The 23,709-nt window shown below is 35.4% G+C and overlaps 2 protein-coding genes across 7 annotated transcripts in view; both read right to left on the bottom strand.

The window, feature by feature from the left end:
* Positions 1 to 778: 778 nt before the first annotated feature.
* Positions 779 to 23,625, bottom strand: LOC127855813 (hydroxyacylglutathione hydrolase, mitochondrial-like). 6 transcript variants are annotated; one of them, XR_008037750.1, is made up of 9 exons: positions 23,471 to 23,598; positions 19,020 to 19,168; positions 16,734 to 16,916; positions 15,488 to 15,590; positions 13,298 to 13,401; positions 11,520 to 11,621; positions 10,996 to 11,075; positions 3,407 to 5,091; positions 779 to 3,261 (listed from the first exon to the last, which is right to left on the bottom strand). XR_008037750.1 is itself a non-coding variant. In XM_052391631.1 (8 exons), the coding sequence occupies exons 1-8, from the start codon at positions 23,617 to 23,619 to the stop codon at positions 4,995 to 4,997; spliced, it is 846 nt and encodes a 281-aa protein (XP_052247591.1). In that variant the 5' UTR covers positions 23,620 to 23,625; the 3' UTR covers positions 779 to 4,994. The 6 variants fall into 6 exon arrangements, 3 of the variants coding, with proteins under 3 accessions (XP_052247591.1, XP_052247592.1, XP_052247590.1); XR_008037751.1 differs by having other exon boundaries at positions 779 to 3,464; positions 3,610 to 5,091; XR_008037752.1 differs by having other exon boundaries at positions 779 to 3,174; positions 3,610 to 5,091.
* The window catches only part of LOC127855811 (uncharacterized), a 184,738-nt gene continuing 176,687 nt past the window's right edge, over positions 15,659 to 23,709 (bottom strand). Inside the window, exon 3 of the transcript XR_008037749.1 lies at positions 15,659 to 15,736. The gene's annotated coding sequence lies outside the window, so the exon portion shown is untranslated. The remainder of the gene's footprint in view (positions 15,737 to 23,709) is intronic.

Genomic DNA, 23,709 nt, shown 5'->3' with positions numbered 1-23,709 from the left:
TCCTATTGGAGACTTCGGCGTGTGCGCCTAGCTACGATGCAGAATGAAGTAGACATACTGTGAACTCCCCATCCCCAAATAAAGGATGGTTCATTCAGTTATATACCCCACACTTCCACCGCAACACATCTTCCAATGTTGGAACAGTTTTATATACATATATATTTATATTTGATAGTGAAATTATTTTTTCTCAGAGAAAATGATTTTTCATTATAATTTGATTATTTTTCATTCAAAATGATGTTTTTAGTATTTAATATCATAGCCACACGCTAACCACCTGTGGTTAAATAACAGGAAGAACTCTTAACTGTACGTATTGTATGTACTCATAAAAGCTCAGGTTTTCATTAGATTTCACCACCCATTTTGGTGACCCAGATTCAAATTTGGCATACTGGTATATAGTGCCAAAATTCAGACTCTTGCCAAGTTACATGAATTTGAGTCTTAAATGTGGCCTCTAGAGTGATCACAGAGTTTTTCTAAAATTTGACCTGGTGCCAAGTTTTAGGGCACATGAGAACCAGATTAAAACTCAGCCTAGAAAATTGGTTCTAGAGACAAAACGAGATAAAAATTGCCAACTCTCACCGCATGATGCCCGACATAGAGAAATCACTTTGTGCCCAAGTGTGCTAAAAAAAGTAAACTTAAAAAAGCATGCGAACAAATCAACGCCATCAGAAGAGTTCAATCCATGAAATGTTGAGAAGCATTTGTTGTACACACACGGGTCTTATTGACCAGTGTTAACCTCACACCAAGCATGACGGTTAAGTACTACTATATTGCATCATTAACACTGCAGGGACAAAGTAAACATGGACAACACAATGAATGTATCTATCATGTGTGACATACCCTACACATATTGTTAAACAAAAAGTTTGAGTAACTGTACAAACTTCAAATACCGTCATAAAACATTCAATCCTCAAGGCTAAGACCAAAATTAAACAGAAAAAGTACTTGCAATCCTTGATAATACATGTATCAAACAACAAGGCCATTGATGCAAAGCATAAAATGGGCGCCATTTAACAGTTAATATTGAACAAAAGTAAAAAAAATACAAGGCATTAATTAAACACTAATGTAACTAGACTAAGTTTCCATTAATCATTTACAAGATAATTAACATATCACTGTTCGTTATGTCATGTTAATTTCTTTGATCTAGTAAGAACAATCTATGTGTTTGCATTTAAGCATGAATTTAAAACCATACAAATGAAAGAAGTTATTTAAATTTAGTCCTTTGGTAATAATTCTAAATAATCTGCGCTGTCCTCAAACAAACAATAGTAACATACCAATTCAACCCAGACCTTTCTTTGGCTTAATCAAATTATCAAAATAAAATTTTGATTTCAAAGATTTATTTAAATAAGGGCTAATTTACTGTATTTAAGACCAACCAAACTGGAAAACAAAAAGGAACTTAATGTTTAAAAACATAAAATTGAATTTAGTACACAACTAAAACCTATAATAACAAACAACAAATATATCTGTAAATAAAACTCATTATTTGTATGCTGTGATTCTTTCCATGCCAATATTATATGCTAATATTGTTTGTTTATTTTATTTACACATAAAGCTGATTTTGAAGTAAAAAATTAGGTAATAAAATGCGAACCTATCCAAAATATACCAATGTGGCACTTTCAAGTAAGATGTATTTTTTTTTTTACAAGATTTAGTTCTGATTAGTAATTGTAAGACATTTTATCATAAAATGCTAAAAAAATAGAAATTCTTTTCAATATTTTTTAATTTGGAACGAGTTAAAAATGTGTTTTCATCACATTTGAAACAAGAAACCGTCGGAAACGGGTGATGCTCCACAAAGTTTATTTTGTCACAATATTGCACTATATATTCAGATAAAAGGAAACATCTTGAGGAGCATAACTTTGGACAAAATAATACGATGTATGGTTTAGCAACTTAAAAATTTCAAAGGGCTATAACTCTCTAAATAAATCATCTAACCAGATCCCACAAATAACATGCGCATCTCCTCAAGGTAGTTAAGCTTCCCATAAAGCTTCATTGAATTCCAGTCAGTAGTTGGGGAGAAATAGCCCAGACAAGAATTGCACTATATGTACAGTTTATAGAAAATTTCAAAGGGCCATAACTCTGTGAAAAATCATCCGACCATAACTGATAATATGCATATTTCCTGTTGGTAGTGAAGCTTCCCATAAAGTTTCATTGAATTCCCGTAATAAGTTGCTGAGATATAGCTCGGACAAGAATTGCACTATATGTACAATCGAAAATTTCAAGGGGTCATAACTCTGTGAAAAATCATCTGACGAAAACTGGCTGATAATATGCACATCTCCTCTTGGTAGTGAAGCTTCCCATAAAGTTTCATTGAATTCCAGTCATTAGTTGCTGAGAAATAGCCAGGACAAGAATTGCACTATATGTACCATTAATGGAGAATTTCAAAGGGCCATAACTCTGTGAAAAATCATCCGACCAGAACTGGCTGATAATATGCACATCTCCTTTTGGTAGTGAAGCTTCCCATAAAGTTTAATTGAATTCCGGTCATTAATTGCTGAGAAATAGCCCGGACAAAAGTTGTTCACGGATGGACGGACACATGGACAGACGAAGCGGCGACTTTATGCTCCCCCCATTTTTTTTTGGGGGGGGGGGGGCAGCATAAAAAGTTCTGTGTTATTTACAATTTCAATTCAAAACAAGGGCTGTTTGTAAAACATGCATGCCCCCCATATGGGCTGTCAGTTGCAGTGGCAGCCATTGTGTGAATACGTTTTCTGTCACTGTGACCTTGACCTTTGACCTAGTGACCTGAAAATCAATAGGGGTCATCTGCCAGTCATGATCAATGTACCCATGAAGTTTCATTATCCTAGGCCTCATTATTCTTGCGTTATCATCAGGAAACCATTTTACTGTTTTGAGTCACTGTGACTTTGACCTTTGACCTAGTGACCTGAAAATTAATACAGGTCATCTGCCAGTCATGATCAATGAACCTATGAATTTTCATGATCCTAGGCGTAAGCATTCTTGAGTTATCACCCAGAAACCATTTTACTATTTAGAGTCACTGTGACCTTGACCTTTGACCTAGTGACCTGAAAATCAATAGGGGTCATCTGCGAGTCATGATCAATGTACCTATGAAGTTTCATGATCCTAGGCGTAAGCGTTCTTGAGTTATCATCCGGAAACCATTTTACTGGTTTGAGTCACCATGACCTTGACCTTTGACCAAGTGACCTGAAAATCAATAGGGGTCATCTGCGAGTCATGATCAATGTACCTATGAAGTTTCATGATCCTAGGCGTAAGCGTTCTTGAGTTATCATCCGGAAACCATTTTACTGGTTAGAGTCACTGTGACCTTGACCTTTGACCTAGTGACCTGAAAATCAATAGGGGTCATCTGCGAGTCATGATCAATGTACCTATGAAGTTTCATGATCCTAGGCGTAAGCGTTCTTGAGTTATCATCCGGAAACCATTTTACTGGTTTGAGTCACCATGACCTTGACCTTTGACCAAGTGACCTGAAAATCAATAGGGGTCATCTGCGAGTCATGATCAATGTACCTATGAAGTTTCATGATCCTAGGCGTAAGCGTTCTTGAGTTATCATCCGGAAACCATTTTACTGGTTCGAGTCACCGTGACCTTGACCTTTGACCTAGTGACCTGAGAATCAATAGGGGTCATCTGCGAGTCATGATCAATGTAACTATGAAGTTTCATGATCCTAGGTGTAAGTGTTCTTGAGTAATCATCCGGAAACCATTTTACTGGTTCGAGTCACTGTGACCTTGACCTTTGACCTTGTGACATGAAAATCAACAGGGGTCATCTGCGAGTCATGATCAATGTACCTATGAAGTTTCATGATCCTAGGCGTAAGCTTTCTTGAGTTATCATCCGGAAACCATCTGGTGGACGGACCAATGGACCGACCAACCGACGGACCGACTGACCGATATGAGCAAAACAATATACCCCTTCTTCTTCAAAGGGGGACATAAATATTGAAAAATTAAGTGGAACTTATAATGGTTACTCTAAGTCTATAATTATACTGAATTTTATACCTTCTAATTTATCTATAAACAAGGGCTGTTTGTAAAACATGCATGCCCCCCATATGGGCTCTACGTTGTAGTGACAGCCATTGTGTGAATATGTTTTTTGTCACTGTGACCTTGACCTTTGACCTAGTGACCTGAAAATCAATAGGGGTCATCTGCGAGTCCTGATCAATCTATCTATCAAGTTTCATGATCCTAGGCATAAGCGTTCTTAAGTTATCATCTGGAAACCATGTTACTATTTCGGGTCACCGTGACCTTGACCTTTGACCTAGTGACCTGAAAATCAATAGGGGTCATCTGCGAGTCATTATCAATCTACCTATCAAGTTTCATGATCCTAGGCATAAGCGTTCTTGAGTTATCATCCGGAAACCATTTTACTATTTCGGGTCACCGTGACCTTGACCTTTGACCTAGTGACCTGAAAATCAATAGGGGTCATCTGTCAGTCATTATCAATCTACCTATCAAGTTTCATGATTCTAGGCATAAGCGTTCTTGAGTTATCATCTGGAAACCATTTTACTATTTCGGGTCACCGTGACCTTGACCTTTGACCTAGTAACCTCAAAATCAATAGGGGTCATCTGCGAGTCATGATCAATGTTCCTATGAAGTTTCATGATCCTAGGCCCAAGCGTTCTTGAGTTATCATCCGGAAACCACCTGGTGGACCGACCGACCGACAGACCGACATGAGCAAAGCAATATACCCCCTCTTCTTCGAAGGGGGGCATAAATATGAAAAAGTATACATTTAAGGAAAGAGAAGGTTAATTAACATTTTTTCACACAAAAAGCAAGAGTAACGATCACCAAATATCTCTTCATTTGCACATATCAATTTTTTTCGCAAGGTTGCACAGTAAAGAAACCTTGTCACTTTGCTTTGAAAGTGTCCTTTTCTAGTCGTAATAGCCTCATAACTTCAATCGGATCTGTTGCCCCACCCACATGTTGATGCACGCTGCCTTCTCTGGAAAATACAAGAACACAAAAATATTTCAATCAAGGGCAAACCTGAGCGATTGTAAATTGCATACTTGTAGATAAAAACAGGCAGAACATACAGCTTCCAAAAACCCTTGCAATGTATTGCTACATGCCCACATTTCTTTGTTCTTTAACATTAAATATTTTGCTTAAAATAAGTGTTTCTTTTCCGCAGTTATGTCTGCTTCTACCAAAGAAATTTCCGGTTTGTTTTACTGGCATTAATTCACAAATGTGAGTTCATTATTTTATCAGATTTGCACATCAAGAAACACTGTAAAATCAATTTTACGTGTGGGACATTAATATACTTTGTTTTTGTGGGATGACCTATCAACAAATTTAACACAAACACAAAGGAAAATCACTGATGCAAATTTCTCTTTTTTTTGTCCAAAGTCAGAAATGCAAGAATTTATGTCTCTGCGAAAAAATTCATTTGTTAAAAAAAATAAAAAAAATTCATGCCAACGAATGTAAATGACTTTAAAGTGCACACTTTCTTGTTTACCAATATTTTAAAGGATGACATACCAGTAGTATTGGGAGATATTTGCCCTATTTTGCTTATTAGTTGCACTAATCAACCTTTATGGGGGCCTTCATTTATCATGTTTATTCCATCATTTTTAAAGACATGGAAGTGAAAATTAAAAGATTATCCACATTATCCATCCATCCTGCTTTTTGTAAAAGAACATGACTCAAGAAGTACCGAAGGGGTTTAATGGATACCTTTTCATAACTTGATAAATGGCTTGAAGAGGATATGTAGTAAACAAAGATCATATCTCTTCCTTAAATATTAAAGGACCATAACTCTTCCTTAAATATTAAAGGGCCATAACTGTTTCTTAATAATTAAAGGTCCATAACTCTTCCTTAAATATTAAAGGCCATAACTCTTCCATCAATATAAAAGGGCAATAACTGTTCCTTAAACATTTAAGGACCATAACTCTTCCTTAAATGTTAAACAGCCATAACTCTTCCTTAAATGTTAAAGGGCCTTAACTTTTCCTTGACTATTATAGGACCATAACTCTTCCTTCAATATTTAAGTGCCATAACTCTTCCTTTAATATTACAGGTCCATAATTCTTCCTCAAATATTAAAGGGCCATAACTCTTCCTTTAATATTAAAGGGCCAGAGCTCTTCCTTTAATATTAAAAGGGTCAAAACTCTTCCTTTAATATTAAAGGGCCAGAGCTCTTCCTTAAATAATAAATGGACAATAATTATTTCTTTAATATTAAAGGGCCATAACCATTCCTTTAATATAAGAAGACCATTATTCTTCCTTAAATATAAAAGGGCCATAACTCTTTCTTACATATTTAGGGACAATAACTCTTCCTTAAATATTTACGGACCATAACTCTTTCTAAAATATTAAAGGACCACAACTCTTTCTTAAATATTTAATATAACAAGGGCTGTTTGTAAAACATGCATGCCCCCCATATGGGCTCTAAGTTGTAGTGACAGCCATTTTGTAAATATGTTTTTTGTCACTGTGACCTTGACCTTTGACCTAGTGACCTGAAAATCAATAGGGGTCATCTGCGAGTCATGATCAATGCACCTATCAAGTTTCATGATCCTAGCCATAAGCTTTCCTGAGTTATCAGAGTTATCATCAGGAAACCATTTTACTATTTCGGGTCACTGTGACCTCGACCTTTGACCTAGTGACCTGAAAATCAATAGGGGTCATCTGCGAGTCATGATCAATGTACCTATCAAGTTTCATGATCCTAGGCATAAGCGTTCTTGAGTTATCATCCGGAAACCATTTTACTATTTCGGGTCACCGTGACCTTGACCTTTGACCTAGTGACCTGAAAATCACTAGGGGTCATCTGCTAGTCATGATCAATCTACCTATCAAGTTTCATGATCCTAGGCATAAGGGTTTTTGAATTATCATCCGGAAACCATTTTACTATTTCGGGTCACCGTGACCTTGACCTTTGACCTAGTGACCTGAAAATCAATAGGGGTCATCTGCTAGTCATGATCAATCTACCTATGAAGTTTCATGATCCTAGGCATAAGCGTTCTTGAATTATCATCCGGACACCATTTTACTATTTCAGGTCACAGTGACCTTGACCTTTGACCTAGTGACCTCAAAATCAATAGGGGTCATCTGTGAGTCATGATCAATGTACCTATGAAAGTTCATGATCCTAGGCCTAAGCGTTCTTGAGTTATCGTCTGACAACCACCTGGTGGACGGACCGACCGACCGACAGACCAACCGACAGACCGAACGACATGAGCAAAGCAATATACCCCCTTTCTTCGAAGGGGGGCATAAAAATATTTAAATAAATAAAAAATGAAAAAAAAACAAACAAGAGGGCCTGAAAGGCCCAAAGTCGCTCACCTGAGATAACAAGATATTATTGGGACAAATCTTCTGACCAAGTTTCACGAAGATCGAAAATAAATGTGGCCTCTAGAGTGTTAACAAGGTTTTACTATAGCCATATAAGGAAAAATGCCCCGCCCCCTGGCAGCCATGTTTTTCAACCAACCGGCATCATTTTTGAACACATCAAAGATATTATCGGGATGAATCTTCTGCTTTCATGCAGATCGGACAGTAAATGTGGCCTCTAGAGTGTTAACAAGATTTTACTATAGCCATATAAGGAAAAATGCCCTGCCCCTTGGAAGCCATTTTTTTTGTAAGCAAACATAATTATTTTCGAACTCATCCAAGATATTATTGGGTACGAATTTTCTGACCAAGTTTCATTAAGATCGGACTATAAATGTGGACTCTAGAGTGTTAACAAGATTTTAATATAGCCTTATAAAGCCATATAAGGAAAAATGCCCCGCCCCTTGGCGGCCATGTTATTCAAGCAAACTTAACCATTTTCAAACTCATCCAAGATATAATTAAGACAAATCTTCTGACTATATTTATCAAGATTGGACAATAAATGTGGCCTCTAGAGTGTTAACAAGGTTTTACTAAAGCCATATAAGGAAAAATGCCCCGCCCCTGGCGGCCATGTTTTTCAACCAACAGGCATCATGTTCCAACTCGTCCAAGATATTAGTGGGATGAATCTTCTGACCAAGTTTCATTAAGATTGGACAATAAATGTGGCCTCTAGAGTGTTAACAAGATTTTACCATAGCCATAAATAGCCATTTAAGGAAAAATGCCCCGCCCCTTGGCAGCCATGTTTTTCAAGCAAAGGTTACCATTTTTGAACTCATCAAAGATATCAGTGGAACAAATCTTCTGAGCAAGTTTCATGAAGATTGGAAAATAAATGTGGCCTCTAGAGTGTTAACAAGGTTTTACTAAAGCCATATAAGGAAAAATGCCCCGCCCCCTGGCGGCCATGTTTTTCAACCAACCGGAATCATTTTCGAACTCGTCCAAGATATTATTGGGATGAATCTTCTGACCAAGTTTCATGAAGATCAGACAATAAATGTGGCCTCTAGAGTGTTAACAAGATTTTACTATAGCCATATATAGCCATATAAGGAAAAATGCCCCCCCCTTGGCAGCCATGTTTTTCAAACAAAAGTAACCATTTTCGAACTCATCGAAGATATCATTGAAACTAATCTTCTGACCAAATTTCATGAAGATTGGACAATAAATGTGGCCTCTAGAGAGTGAACAAGGCAAATGTTTGCGTCGCTCAACGGACAACGCACGACGGACAAAAGAGGATCACAAAAGCTCACCATAAGCACATTGTGCTCAGGTGAGCTAAAAAATAAATAAATAAATAAAGGACCATAACTATTTGTTTAATATTAAAAGACCTCAACTCTTTTTTAAATATTTAACCACCATAACTCTTTCTAAATATTATAAGAGCCAGTTAATCTGTCTTAAATACTACAATAATTTCCCATGGATTATTTTTCTGATGCACATCATATTCTACAGCTTTTTGTCAATATTAATTGTTTTATTATATGTCTAGCTATATATAAGTAATCTTTTACTAACATTATACTTGCACACGCTTTTTGATAAACAAATTAAATGAGCGCCAACCGTCATTTGAAAAATTATGTTATTAACATAATGTCCATTTATGTTTCCTGTCTTCTTTTGAAAAAAAAGTTATTCATATAGTCAAGTAATAGGAATCAATTACAGCTATTTTTATACAAAAAATATTATGCTGGGAAAATCAGATTTTCAAGCATATTAAATACGTTGTCATTCACATAATATTGTCTCAATCAACGAAATTGGGTTCATTTATAAATTAACATCATATAATAATACAAATATTAACAAGAGATGTGTTTGTCAGAAACACAATGCCCCCTACTGCGCCACTTTGAAGCCATATATTTGACCTTTGACCTTGAAGGATGACCTTGACCTTTCTCCACTCAAAATGTGCAGCTATATGAGATACATGCATGCCAAATATCAAGTTACTATCTTCAATATTGCAAAAGTTATGACCAAGTTTAAAATTTTGGGACAGACACGCACATACAATGACAGACAGACAGACAGGCCAAAAACAATAGGTATACCCCCGATCATTCGATCTGGGGGCATAAACACAATTATATAGTCCTCTGACAGTAAGGGAAGATAATATGTTTCAAAACACATTTTTTAACCATTAGTAACTTACATTGACAATATCTGTTTCCTATTGGAGATGCCGTTACTATGTAAACAAGAGGGCCAAGATGGCCCTAGTTCGCTCACCTGAGAGGAGTCGGTTCATTCAATCTTTACCAAACGTCAAACTTGACCTAGATATTGTCCAGACAAACATCCTGGTCAAGTTTCATCATTATTGAACCAAAACTCTGGCATATGGAGTGTTTTTGTTTTCTGAAGATTTGACCTGTTGACCTATATTTTGAGTTGATCCCCCCTTACCAAACATCAAACTTTGCTTACAAAAATAAATATTATGACCAAGATTCATAAAATCTGAAACAAAATTGTGACCTCTTAAGTGTTTACAAGGATTTTGTATAATATAATGAAAAATTGGACAATCTAAGGGCAATAATTATGGCATTAATTATGTGATATATATAAAACCAATCTTTCACCAAGTTTCATGATGATTGGGCAAAAAATGTGACTTCTAGAGTTTTCACAAGCTTTTTTTACTATGTATAAATATAAGAAAACTGCCCCCCCGGCAGCCATGTTATTCAACTAACCGGAACCATTTTTGAACTCAACTCTCTTATCAAGGAAACAAATGTTCTGACCAAAGTTCATGAAAATTGAGCCAAAAATGTGACTTCTAGAGTGTTCACATGTTTTCACTATATACATATAGAGAAAAATGCCCGCCCACTGGCGGCCATGTTTTTTCACCGATCTGGACCATTTTCGAACTCGTCCGAAAAATCAATAAAACCAATGTTTTGACCAACTTTCATGATGATTGGGCAAAAATTGTGACTTCTAGAGTGTTTACAAGGTTTCTCTATAGCCAAATAAGGAAAACTGCCCCGCCCACTGGCGGCCATGTTTTTTAACGGACCGGAATCTCTTTTGAACTCAACCAACATATTATTAAGACAAACATTTTGACAAAGTAACATGAAGATTGGGCATGAAATGTGACTTCTACAGTGTTTACAAGTTTGTTCTTTTTTTTGACCTAGTGACCTAGTTTTTGACCCGGCACAACCCAATTTCAAACTCGACCGAGATTTCATTGGGACGAAGCTTCTGACCAAGTTTCATGAAGATCGGACAATAATTGTGGCCTCTAGAGTGTTTACGAACAAATAAGGAAGGACGGACGGACAGACGACGGACAAAGACCGGTCACAAAAGCTCACCTGAGCAATCAGGTGAGCTATAAATGTTACAAAATACTGAAAATGATTCTTTATGTACTTACTGGACCCTCATAAATGGGTTAATTTTCTTCTCTTCCTCAATAGTTGATGGTATCGTAGGAACATTGGATTCTCTTAGTTTCTGAAGATCAATACACGGAATTAAAAATTTCAACTGGTAAAAGCAAACATAATTTAACCCTTTCCCACTCAGAAGCAAAGTGAAAAGGGCTATGTGCAAACAGCATAAAACCAGAACAGCCTGTGAGTAACTCGCAGTCTGTTCAGAAGGATTGGAAATGAAGCCTTTAAAACTTGAATCTAGTTAGGAAGGTCTTTCATTAAATTTAACTTTCCAAGGGACTACAAATGAGTCAAAATATGTCTCTAAGTGGGAAAGGGTTAAAATCAAGTATATGTATATCATCAACTTGTTACCATTTTAAGCTAGTTCGAATTGATACATGTGGTAACAATGTTTGTAAGTATATTCATATGCAATGGTAGCAAAGTTTGAATGTATGTTCATATGCCACAGAGTAATTTTTTTCTGGTACAAACAATGAATGGTCATGTTAAGCATTACCTTTGCCCATTCCATTTTGTTACGGATATAAGCATTCTCTGGCTCAACATGCTCAGCATATTTCAAGTTCTGTATTGTGTATTCATGTCCACAGAACACCCTCTAAAACAATAAAAGCAAAATGTTTACCTGAGTCACATCTTGCAAGAATGGGTCTTGTGCCCTATGCCAACATAGCTCCAGACTAGCCTGCAAAATAGTGCTGTCTGGTCAGGAGTTATGTTGTCCACTAAATGAGTCCAGTTCTGAGAAAACTGGGCATAATGCATGAGCGTAAAGTGTCGTCCCAGATTAGCCTGTGCAGTCCGCACAGGCTAACCAGGGACGACACTTTCCGCCCAAATTGGATTTTTGCTAAGAAGAGACTTTATTTTAACCAAAAATGTCATAAAAGCGGAAAGTATTTCCCTGATTAGCCTGTGCGGATTGCACAGGCTAATCTGGGACGACACTTTACGCACATGCATTATGCAGAGTTTTCTCAAAACACGACTCATTTAGTCAAGCAAGGGTTATTGGTCTCATGAGCAGCCATGGTAGGTCATGACCAGACTCTGCCACTGCACAGGCTTGTCTTTAGCTGTGCTGGCTTTTAAGACCCATTTAGGCATGACTCTGCTTATAAAATATATCCTATTTTCGTAAATCTGTCAAGCACCCACAAAATCAACATAAAAATATTATCTATACTTAGTTATGTCTTTAAAGACTTTCTCATAATAGTACAATAGAATATTGGATAATTAATGTTACATCTCAGCCAATTATTGACAGTTTTCAAACACTGTTGACTTTAAAATTAAAGTGGAGCACCTAAAATGAACATCTAGCCAGATGTAACATAATAGCAACCCCTTTATGTCTCTGTGGATACCATGAAACAACATTAAGTTACTTTATCGAATGCAACCAGTATGAACACATTCGTTGTAAATTTATAAATACGAAATTTATATATTCTGTCCCCTGCATTGAAACTATTGTATATTGACACAACAATCATTCCTACTTAACCATTACTATAATAGCTGATGCAGTTAATAAACTTATTTTAAATAGCAAGCAATTTGATATGTAAATATGCTACAGAAAGACTCCTAAACGTTGTTTTTTTCTTTCAAGTCTTAAAAAACCTCTTTCTCCTTTTTCCAAACTTCTGCCACTTTAACTCCTACACCTTGCCACTTTATCTCCTACACCTTTCAACTGTCATCCAATTACCTATAACAAATGAAACTCCCATAACATGCACCTGTATATATACCTAGGGAGAAGAACCATATATATAAGACCTTGTCTTTTGTTCCAATTCCTTTGGAACATGTACATATTATAAATGTTGTTTACAATTTTTTGTTTGAAATAAATATGTTTCAAGGAACCTGTTAACAGTTCAGAAAATTGACAAAATTGTTTTAAGATTTGCAAATATTCTACATAGTTATGTTGTTTGTCAGGAAACAATAATACTGAACTTAAACATGCTCTAAAATATTCATTTTATGCATCTTTTGACGAATTAAACCCTCCAAAGGTCGGTGGTTCGAGTCCAGGTGAGGATAACTGTTTTTCTTTCTTAAATTGTATTCTTGTTTTATACTGGAGCTCTTTAGTTCCAATGTTTATATTTATCAATTTAAACCAGTAAATGGTGAATTCAAAAGATGCCAAAATATGTTAACAAGTCCCTTTAAACGTAACTCTGTTCATTGCAATTAACAGTCTCAGTTTAATAGTAGTATGGGCAAATCTAGTTTAATTTCAGCATGCAAACATACAGTTTTTGCTGGTAGATTCCCCAGGATTTCAATCAAAGCCTTGTACATCTCTGGGGGAGTTCCCTCAAAGAACCGTCCACAACCAGCACTGAACAATGTATCCCCTACAAAACACAATAAGGATGCATGAGAGGAAGAAAGATTATTTTTGAAAACATAATACACTACATAATAGTAGACTACTTAGAGCAAAATAAAACAGAAGTGCACCATTCTTTATTTAAGAAATAATTTCTGTTTCAGTGTTGGTTATTGCTGTTATAACCAACAGTGTTGAGTTCCAATGCCTAAGAATTAAACTACCAGGCTGATAGCCTTAGAGGTTTAATAACAAGCATCCCTATGACAAAGCATTGGTTATTCACGCAATGGCCAACACTAAGCCATAAATTATTTTGATTTTACCACAATTTTCCCTGAATTGCATGATGATGATCTGAATGTTGACCCTTTGCATGCTGGGAAATTTGTCTTCTGCTAAAATGTCGTCTGCTGAATTTCTAGAATTAGCATTTTCTTCGATTTTTTTTTCAAAAAATACTACCAGAATAGCAAACAGTTTGGATCCTGATGAGACGCCACGTTTTGTGGCGCCTCATCTAGATCCAAACTGTTTGCAAAGGCCTTCAAAATTCGGTTCCCGCACTGAAAGGGTTAAACTATATCATAATTTGTGAATGCTTATGACGATGATATGTAGCTGATTTTACTCATTTTGGTTTCATTTTATCGTGACTCAGAAAGTTACTGTTTCTCTGGTATGCACATAACCATTGAGTAGCTAAATGTTATTAAATTGAACAGTATTCTCTTTTAGATTGCTATCTCATTTGAACCATTTAAACCATGAAAAGTTGAGGTTAGTTTTTATTTACACTTTAATTTTGTATGAATAATTCTGGGACAAGTGTGAAGTATGAATCTACTTTAAATTTGTTTTAACCCTAAATGCTTTTCATTGATCGTCCAAGCCTGTTTGTTTTTGTAAGTTTGTTGTGTACATGTGTGTTTTGCCTACAACATAATTTTGTGCCTCTTTTGGACATTAGCTTCAAGCCATAAAAAAGGACAGCTTTGTATGGCCCAAATGCCATTTCATTGGATGATCAAAATTGAGAATTTTTCACCAGCTATAGGGGCAAAACTGTTGTTTTTTCTGACATCTGACAGACAACAAAGTTGAAGTGTACTGGTATGACACTTTTACACAGGGATGGAAATTTATAGGGCCACACTAGCCAATGACCTGGAAAGTCTGAGGGGGCAGTGTTTTTTTTTTTAGTTTAAAGTCAGGGCTGGTATTCGGCCCCATTTCCAATGGAAACAAATATATGTGTGTTTTTTTTAATTGGGACCTAACAATTCCCAGTTGACGGTTTTCAAAAAAATTAATGTAAATCTCAACATTTAGTGTTTATCTCCAATCCAGCTCTATAAGTTTAATTTTAGTAGTTATTTTCAATTTTGAAGAAAAACAACTGTAACAACACTAATTTCCAAATGTTAGTCAAAATGTGTAGATTTTTCCCAATCCAAAGGGACCGGCCTCATTCCTAAAATGAAAAACATTGGAGGGCCATTAGATTATCTAGAATACACTCACAAGTCTTCTGTTCAAGCAATATTAAGAACGAGTGTGGCCAAAATATTAGTTTTGCAACCTTGCTCTAACACTGACCTGTGAATTCAGCAGTTTCTACTACCTCCCCTGTCATATTGTCATAGCAACAAATATGACCCATACTGACCTGTGAATACAGCTGGTTCTACTCCCTCCCGTCACATAAGAGCAAATATGGCCCGTACTGACCTGTGAATACAGCTGGTTCTACTCCCTCCCGTCACATTGTAGCCAATATGGTCCGTACATGTACTGACCTGTGAATACTGCTGGTTCTACTCCCTCCCCTGTCACATAGTAGCAAATATGGCCCAAACTGACCTGTGCATACAGCTGGTTCTACTCTCTCCCCTGTCACATAGTAGCAAATGTGGCCCGTACTGACCTGTGAATACTGCTGGTTCTACTCCCTGCCCTGTCACAAAGTAGCGAGTGTGACCCATACTGACCTGTGAATACAGCTAGTTTCACTCCTTCCCCTGCAGCAAATGTGGCCCGTACTGACCTGTGAATACAGCTGGTTCTACTCCCTCCCCTGTCACATAGCAGCAAATATGGCCCATACTGACCTGTGAATACAGCTGGTTCTTCTCCTTCCCCTGTCACATAGTAGCAAATGTGGCCAGTAGTGTGGCAAGGTGTGAACAGACACCGGATGTTCAAGTTACCTAGCTGTAATAACAAAAGTAATTAAATTCTTATTCGTCTGTTATCATTTACAAGACAAAACAAGAGCTGTGTTTGTGAAAAACAATTCCCCCTACTGCGCCGCTTTGAAGCCATATATTTGACCTTTGACCTTGAAGGATGACCTTGACCTTTCACCTCTCAAAATGTGCAGCTCCATGAGATACACATGCATGCCAAATATCAAGTTGTTATCTTCAATATTGCAAAACGACCAAGGTTAAAGTTTTGGGACAGAATGACAGACAGATAGAATGACAGACAGACAGAAAGAATGACAGACAGACAGGCCAAAAACAATATATCCCCGATCATTCGATACGGGGTCATAAAAACAATATGAAACCAATAAATTTTCATTTTAATAAGCATTTCTCAACACAGGTCGCTCCACTTTTCTTTTGCTTTTATAGTATAATGAATGGTTTCTGTAACTACTGATAAAAGAACCACAAAGACATATTTGAAGGTGCATCTCTGTGGTAAATGTAGTCTCTTGAGTGGTTACAAGCTTAAAGCTGAAGACACAGGACAGCTGAGGTAACACCTGACATAGACTATAAAAAGTTTGAATGTTTTATTTCAATTGTGGGCATTTCTTTTTCACAAGCCTGCTGCAATAAAGTGTAGTTCTGATTCAAGATATCATCACTAACAATGGGTGACCACTTAATTTGATATTATAATTGTCATATTAACAATAACATGTGAAAAAAGTTAGTTATCAGTAATTATGGTTTTTCATCTAGGTTGATACTGTATTTGAGTTGAGTCGTATTCAATAATATCATTTAAATCTTTGCAGGAAATCTAAAAATTAGTCCGGTATAACCTATTTTTATTTTTGGATTTGTCTTTTTTTTCTAACAAAATAAACAAAAAACAAGACAAAATATCAGTAGGAGGACTTAAACAAAAATCTTCTTTAAGTGCTGACATTATCTCATGTACATTTTATTCCGTCACATACCATCCATTGTTTCTTCAATACAACAAGACTATTTAAAATTGAGATATACTAACAACAAGATGTTGTGTATCGACTCAATTTTTTAAAGTGCTTTGTGTATTGTATAAGAGGACATCGATAAAAGCTTACGAAGAGCTAGCAAGAGAATGTCAATATACTGTCAGTTGCCTGTTGTGCCCCACTTTCTCAGTGAGGGCCCCTATGCGGTCGTCACCGCCGTACACAGGCAGTGGCCCAGTCTTCTTGATAAGCTCCACATTACCGCCAGCGTGGTCCCAGTGATGATGGGTCGTCAGAACGCAGCTCAAGGTCACCTGCTCTTCCTCTACAGCTTTGAGCAGCTGGATAGGACACAATTTTTATAATTATTTGAGCACTCAGGGTTTTTTATGGCCCGATTTTATAGCCGAAATTCGGCTATGTTCCCAATCCCAAAAGGTATACTTTGTTCCCAAAATGTGGCAAAAAAATCCCAATTGCCAAAAAAAAAAAAATTTTTTTTTTTTTTTAGAAAGAAGTCTTATGTGTATTTTATCTCAATTTTAATTCAATTACATCTAACAAAGTATTATATTATTTTTTTCTTTTAATTTGAATGATTATAAAGAGTTAAATCAAATTTAGTATTTCCCTAATCAGTGGACTTTTCGTGTGGAAAAAAAGGCTAATGAATTTATTTTCCCAATTTCATGAAAATGCCGATAAAATTCCCAATTCCAAAGCCATGGGCTATCTTCCCAAAGAGTGGAAAAAAAACCTGGCACTTACAGTGAAAACTGGGCTTAATGCATGTGTGTAAAGTGTCGTCCCAGATTAGCATGTGCAGTCCTGACAAGCTAATCTGGTAAGAGACTTTCTGCCTGAAATAGATTTTTGTTTAGAAGAGGCTTCCTTTAAACCAAACATACCATAAAAGCAGAAAGTGCCCCCCCCCCTTATTAGCCTGTTCAGACTGTACAGGCTTATCTGGGATGACACTTAGTACACATGCATAAAGTCAAGTATTCCCAAAAGGAGGCTTAATTGTTAATGTAAATATTCATCAAATTTTTACTGGCATTTTTATAGAGGGTTGTTTTGGGGTCAAAAAAACCTTTGCAAATGTTAATGGTTTCGTAACAATGTGTTGCACGCAAAGCATGTGTGTCTACTCCAAAGGTAAAGGTAATACTTGTCAATGTCGTAGGTCAAAGGATGTAGATGTATCGTCATGATACAGCTTTTGCAGTCAGCTTATTTAAATGAACAAGGGTAACCTCTGTGAGAGGACTCTTGTGAATACATCTAAGTGTTCAGATTACAAATATTCAAGGTCAAACTCATCCCTCAATATATTAAAATGAAATGCTTTCTTGACAACGATGGCAGAAAACAATACAAATTAAATACCAGTTACCTAGTAAAACTTCAGAAACCATCTCCATAATTTTGTTTTACATTATAACTTTACATTATAACTTTAAAAATTCAATTGAAAGCTTTCTAGCATGTATGTCGCTATTTAGCTAGCATTATTGTATATTTAAGAAATAATATTTTTCTATCATGGTTTGTTGTTGAATAACCCACAGTAAGGAGTATAGATGCGTAGGATTTGATAACACGCATCTATACAACTTACTGTGGGTTATTCGACAACCAACCATCATAGAAAAATATAATTTTGATTCTAACACGATTCTGATTGATTTAGTTCAAGCTTTAGGACGTGAACTATATTTTTCAATACTCCGCCCTTCTTAGTACTAAGTTCACTATTTAGTGACGTCATTGAATTGTACAAACATATGATGTCATTTTCATTCATAAATATTTTGCAAATGACGTCACTTTCATTGAAAACAACAATCGTAGAAACTTAATGACGTCACGTTTATTGATGCTACTGAAAAGCTGACATGCTATAAATGTTTTCTGAATTACGTTTCCTAACAAATAACATTCTTTGTAGACGTTATTATGCCACTTATCACCAAATATACAATTTATTGTTTCATTACATTTATATACATGCTACATTTTTTACATTTCTTTTAGAGTGGGTTTTAGCACGTGCATTTTACTGCAATATTTTATTTATTTATTCAGAACTATTTTCGAAACATTAAGCTCCGCCCATAAGTTATTGCAGAATAACCCACATTTGATTTCCTTCTTTGTCTATAGAAAACAAGTGTTAGAATGTTAATCAAAGTTATACATTTTGTTGTTGTTGTAGTTTTTGTTATACAACAGTAGTTATGTTTCATGAAAAAAAAATTGAGTCCTCAATATTTTCCATCAAACAAGTAAAACCCTGTTTTTCACCTAATTTTACAGGTCTCCAATTATTATTTTATCAGCAAAATTGTCTTATTACAAAATTATTATATTGCATGAATACAGTCCTATCTAAAAAGCAACATTATCATATATTCTTAAATTATATGACTACACTGCATTACCTTTTCAGGTTCAACAGGATCTACTGCAGCACATGTCTGAGTTGACTCATCTATGAGCAGGTACATGTAATTATCTTCCAATGCTGGTACCAAACGTACTCTCATGTTTAGCAGCCGAGTTAATGTACTTCTGAAGTGGTTGTCATAAACTGCAAATTACCAAATTGGCAAAAGTTTCAATTTAATTGTTTACTTTTAATTTGTAAATCATTATCATGCAAAATTGAAATAAGCAAATCAAGTAGGCCTATTAAGTCTGAAAATAAATAGGCAAAATACTTCTAAAAATGATGTTCTAGATATTGCAACTAGTGTTCTAAATAAAGGCCTTATAGACCAGTTGAATGTTATTGTTTACATTCGGGATTTTCCGCGCATGCGCACTGGCTGGTTGGCAAAAAAACTGGTTACAGTAACGTAAAACATGTATACATGTCGTTTGTTTAGTCAATAAAACCGTACAAAAATCCGAAATAAGCATTAAAACTCTTAAATAATAGTGCAAAAATATAATATTTAGTACCAATAAATGTATTTTCATAAATATAATTTCCTCTGTATAAAAATACGAACAAGGGCTGTTTGTAAAACATGCATGCCCCCCATATGGGCTGTCCGTTGTACTGGCAGCCATTGTGTGAATACGACTTTTGTCACTGTGACCTTGACCTTTGACCTAGTGACCTGAAAATCAATAGGGGTCATCTGGGAGTCATGATCAATGTACCTATGAAGTGTCATGATCCTAGGCAAAAGCGTTCTTGAGTTATCATTCGAAAATCATTTTACTATTTCGGGGCACTGTGACCTTGACCTTTGACCTTGTGACCTAAAAATCAATAGCGGTCATCTGCGAGTCATGATCAATCTACCTATGAAGTTTCATGATCCTAGGCATATGCGTTCTTGAGTTATCATCCGAAAATCATTTTACTATTTCGGGTCACTGTGACCTTGACCTTTGACCTAGTGACCTGAAAATCAATAGGGGTCATCTGCGAGTCATGATCAATCTACCTATAAAGTTTCATGATCCTAGGCATATGCGTTCTTGAATTATCATCCAAAAATCATTTTACTATTTCAGGTCACCGTGACCTTGACCTTTGACCTAGTGACCTCAAAATCAATAGGGGTCATCTGCGAGTCATGATCAATCTACCCATTAAGTTTCATGATCCTAGGCGTATACGTTCTTGAGTTATCATCCGGAAACCATTTTACTATTTCGGGTCACCGTGACCTTGACCTTTGACCTTAAAATCAATAGGGGTCATCTGCAAGTCATGATCAATGTACCTATGAAGTTTATGATCCTAGGCCCAAGCGTTCTTGAGTTATCGTCTGACAACCATCTGGTGGACGGACGGACGGACCGACCGACAGACAGACCGACATGAGCAAAGCAATATACCCCCTCTTCTTCGAAGGGGGGCATAATTAATAATATTAATACATCAGAGTAAACGTGGTTGGAAGACTAAAAACTGGCAATCCAACAAAACAAAACAATAAATATTCTTTCCTTTTCTTTGTGATTGTAAGATTTTGGTAAATAATATTTCAAAGATAATAACACATACATTAATTTGATTATAATTATAAGTGTAGATATTGTTATTGTTCATAAGCGAGCAAAAGTGCAAGAGGGGCATTTAATCAATTATAAAACGAAGCCCTAAAAGCGGAATACATTACAATTTATAAACATTGTAGTAATTTTATTTTCCATGGAATGAATTACGGTTTCGTTTCCATCGAATGACAATATCATAAAGTTTAGCATACATATGAAAAACAAGAACTGCATATTAAGCAAATAAAACTGTCTTTGCATGCACCCTCTTTACTGGTGATAACGAGTGATAACAATCTAGCATTTTATGATAAATAAATCTATATATTAATTTATTTTACGCAAGTATTTTTTACCCTTTTGTTGTTTGCTTGTTTTCATGATGTCATTTCGTACACTACAGAAACATACAATCTTAACACGTTATAGCCGAGTTTACATTTGCCGGTACTCGTTAAATACGTTAATTGCGTAGCATTGAAATTGCACAATATTTTTTATTTATAGTTATTAACACTATTATTATGATTAAACAGGCTAATATATACAAACACTAATTCCTGTTTATCCATTTCGAACAACTATCTTCATTTTTTTAAATATGCTAAAATATTTTATTTAAGCAACTGTTAGTATTTTGGCTTTACAATTTTGCTTAGATGATCGCTCAATATGCCAAGAGATGACATGGAGGTATCATAAATTGTGTTTAATGACCAGACACTTGTATGCCACATGTGGTTTATGCAGAGGTCCAAGAATAGGTCCCTGGATTTATCACACAATGTGTTCTTTGTAATTGTTTGGACAGAATCCGATCATAACGAGATAATCGCTTTATGATGAACAAAGGTGCAATAAAACACCGGGTTAAAAACGCTGAAACAAAGAGTGTCAAAATTGGTGTGAATAATTAAATAAAAACAATTACATTTATCAAGAGAATTTATTTAAGGTAGCGCACCTCTAATGGGCACATATCCAAACATAATCTAATTAATTATTTTCTTAATCAGCATCATTTCACTGAACTACATGCAAATTTGTAGGTAGGCTTTCCATGCTTTTTAAAAAAATATACCGATTTTTTCAAAACCACCCCCACGCTCGGCTTTTGTCCAGTTTATTTTCACCCCTGGGGTATATAAAAGTTCCATAATTCATTCAAATTTCCAAATATGGGCATGCAGTTGGTGTGTACAGATGCTGTAAAGGTGTTTAAAGTTTAAACAAGATGAAATAAGTATTCTTTTACAGACATTTATTTTTTACAAATTTTTATCTATTGAAGAGCGCCATGAAATGTAAGTGATTTCAGCCAAGTAAAAATTGGGTCGGTTAAAAACAAAGTGTCATAAAATTCAAAATAGTATCATTTAAGTCATATTTTAAACTTAGTTTTTATAGAAACACTATATACAGCAAAAATACCAAGAACTAGACAGATTTACCGTTTACTTTTTGAAATAAAAATAAAAATGCAACATGCATGGTTCGTATTTTCAACAGTAAATCACCCAATTTCGCCATAACGTTGTTTTAATTTTAATAATTGAAGAATGTGCATAAAAATTGCAACATATTTAACAATAAATATAGCTTATATGCCAAATTAAATCAAATTACGTAAGAAAATAAATAAAACGCGTCGCAAAAAAGTATACGTCGTCGGCAGGATTCGAACCTGCGCGGGAATATCCCAAAAGATTTCTAGTCTATCGCCTTAACCACTAGGCTACGGCACCTAATAGTAGGCTCTTCAACCTTCGAAGAAATCGCGGGAAATCATTAGAGGTGCGCTACCTTAATGGCAAGGCAAGTTTTTACAGGCATAAATGTTCAAATCAGTTACTATATGTTGCGTACATAAAGTCGATCTATTTGTTTATATCCTTATTTTTGTTCGTTCATTAAATTTAATTTATTCTGAAAGAATTTCAATATCAGAGAATTTTTTATCTAAAAAATGGTCGCGAAGATGTGCCAAGTAGAGATTTTTATGGTAACCGCATACCGCGCTCGTATATTGTGTTCCACTCCAGAGTTTGTTTATATTAAAAACAAATAATAACAACAATATAATTGTTCCAAAAATGCATTTCCTTGCACGCTTATGTTTTATTCAGACATAGTTAGTAAAATTATATTTGATATAGTGCATGATTATCAATAAAAACGATTATTATTTCAACCTTCTCTATATGCGCTTATATGAATATCACCTCTTTTTGCCAACCAGTGGGCGGAGTCTAATTTTTGCAGGTGCGCGTGACGTCACTCGTCAACTGGTCTATTGAAAATAGGACATGTTCTAGATATTGCCACTATTGTTCTAAATAAAGGCCTTATTGAAAATAGGACAAAGTGCAATTATATTAATATAAACAATTGATATTCACAATATTTGTGCAATATGTGCTACTAAAAGCAATGCGTTTATTTAGAATATTAATTCCAATATTAAGAATACCATGCATGTGTAATATGTCATTGAAAAAAAAAACATTATCTCAGACAGAAGTTAGAACTGACATTATTTAATAGTAAGAATTTGCCATCTTCATTCCTGAATTCAAAACAAAATGACATTTTTTTATAAATGATGAATGAAGTTTCCCTTGCACAGATACTCAAATTGTATCGTTTAAAAGTGGCAACTTTCTTGGATAATCAAGATCCAAGTTTTGGTTATCGCGTTTACCAAGTATCCGAAACAAAATGAGTCCGGAATATAGTACATTATGTTGTGTGTATAAAAAGAATTCAATTAAAAGGATACAAAGTTTGATTTATGCTTGTGTAAAAGTTAACATTGTGATCTGGTCCACCCTTTATCGCAAATGTTCGATCAAATAAGGATATGTTGAGAAATTACCTTTTTGTAAATAAAATTTTGATGTAAACTTGCGAACAAGGGACATCACCATAATTTAAGGTTTCAAAGCACCATTTCTCATTTTTAACGGAACACTGAAGGCATAAGAATAAAATGTAACCTGCCAGAATCGGAGCTAGAAACTGCATGTCTACCTACATGATAGGTTGTTTTAAAATACTGTTTCACTTTGCATAAGTTTTAACGCTTTGTTTATTAAAATTTTGTTCAAGTTTGGT

The sequence above is a fragment of the Dreissena polymorpha genome, chromosome 13 (assembly GCF_020536995.1).
Source record: "Dreissena polymorpha isolate Duluth1 chromosome 13, UMN_Dpol_1.0, whole genome shotgun sequence".
Lineage (NCBI taxonomy): Eukaryota > Metazoa > Mollusca > Bivalvia > Myida > Dreissenidae > Dreissena > Dreissena polymorpha.
The sequence above is the reverse complement of the archived record's forward strand: the minus strand, read 5'-3'. Positions and strand labels throughout refer to the sequence as shown.

What these genes read in the sequence shown, in the direction of transcription:
- LOC127855813 (XM_052391630.1), bottom strand. Translation starts at nt 23,522, where the DNA reads ATGGTGATGTCCCTTGTTCGCAAGTTTACATCAAAATTTTATTTACAA. An exon ending in ATCCTGTTGAACCTGAAAAG is followed by an intron (nt 16,917 to 19,019) that starts GTAATGCAGTGT and finishes TGTCCTATCCAG; the next exon opens with CTGCTCAAAGCTGTAGAGGA. An exon ending in ACAAAATGGAATGGGCAAAG is followed by an intron (nt 11,076 to 11,519) that starts GTAATGCTTAAC and finishes ATTGATCTTCAG; the next exon opens with AAACTAAGAGAATCCAATGT.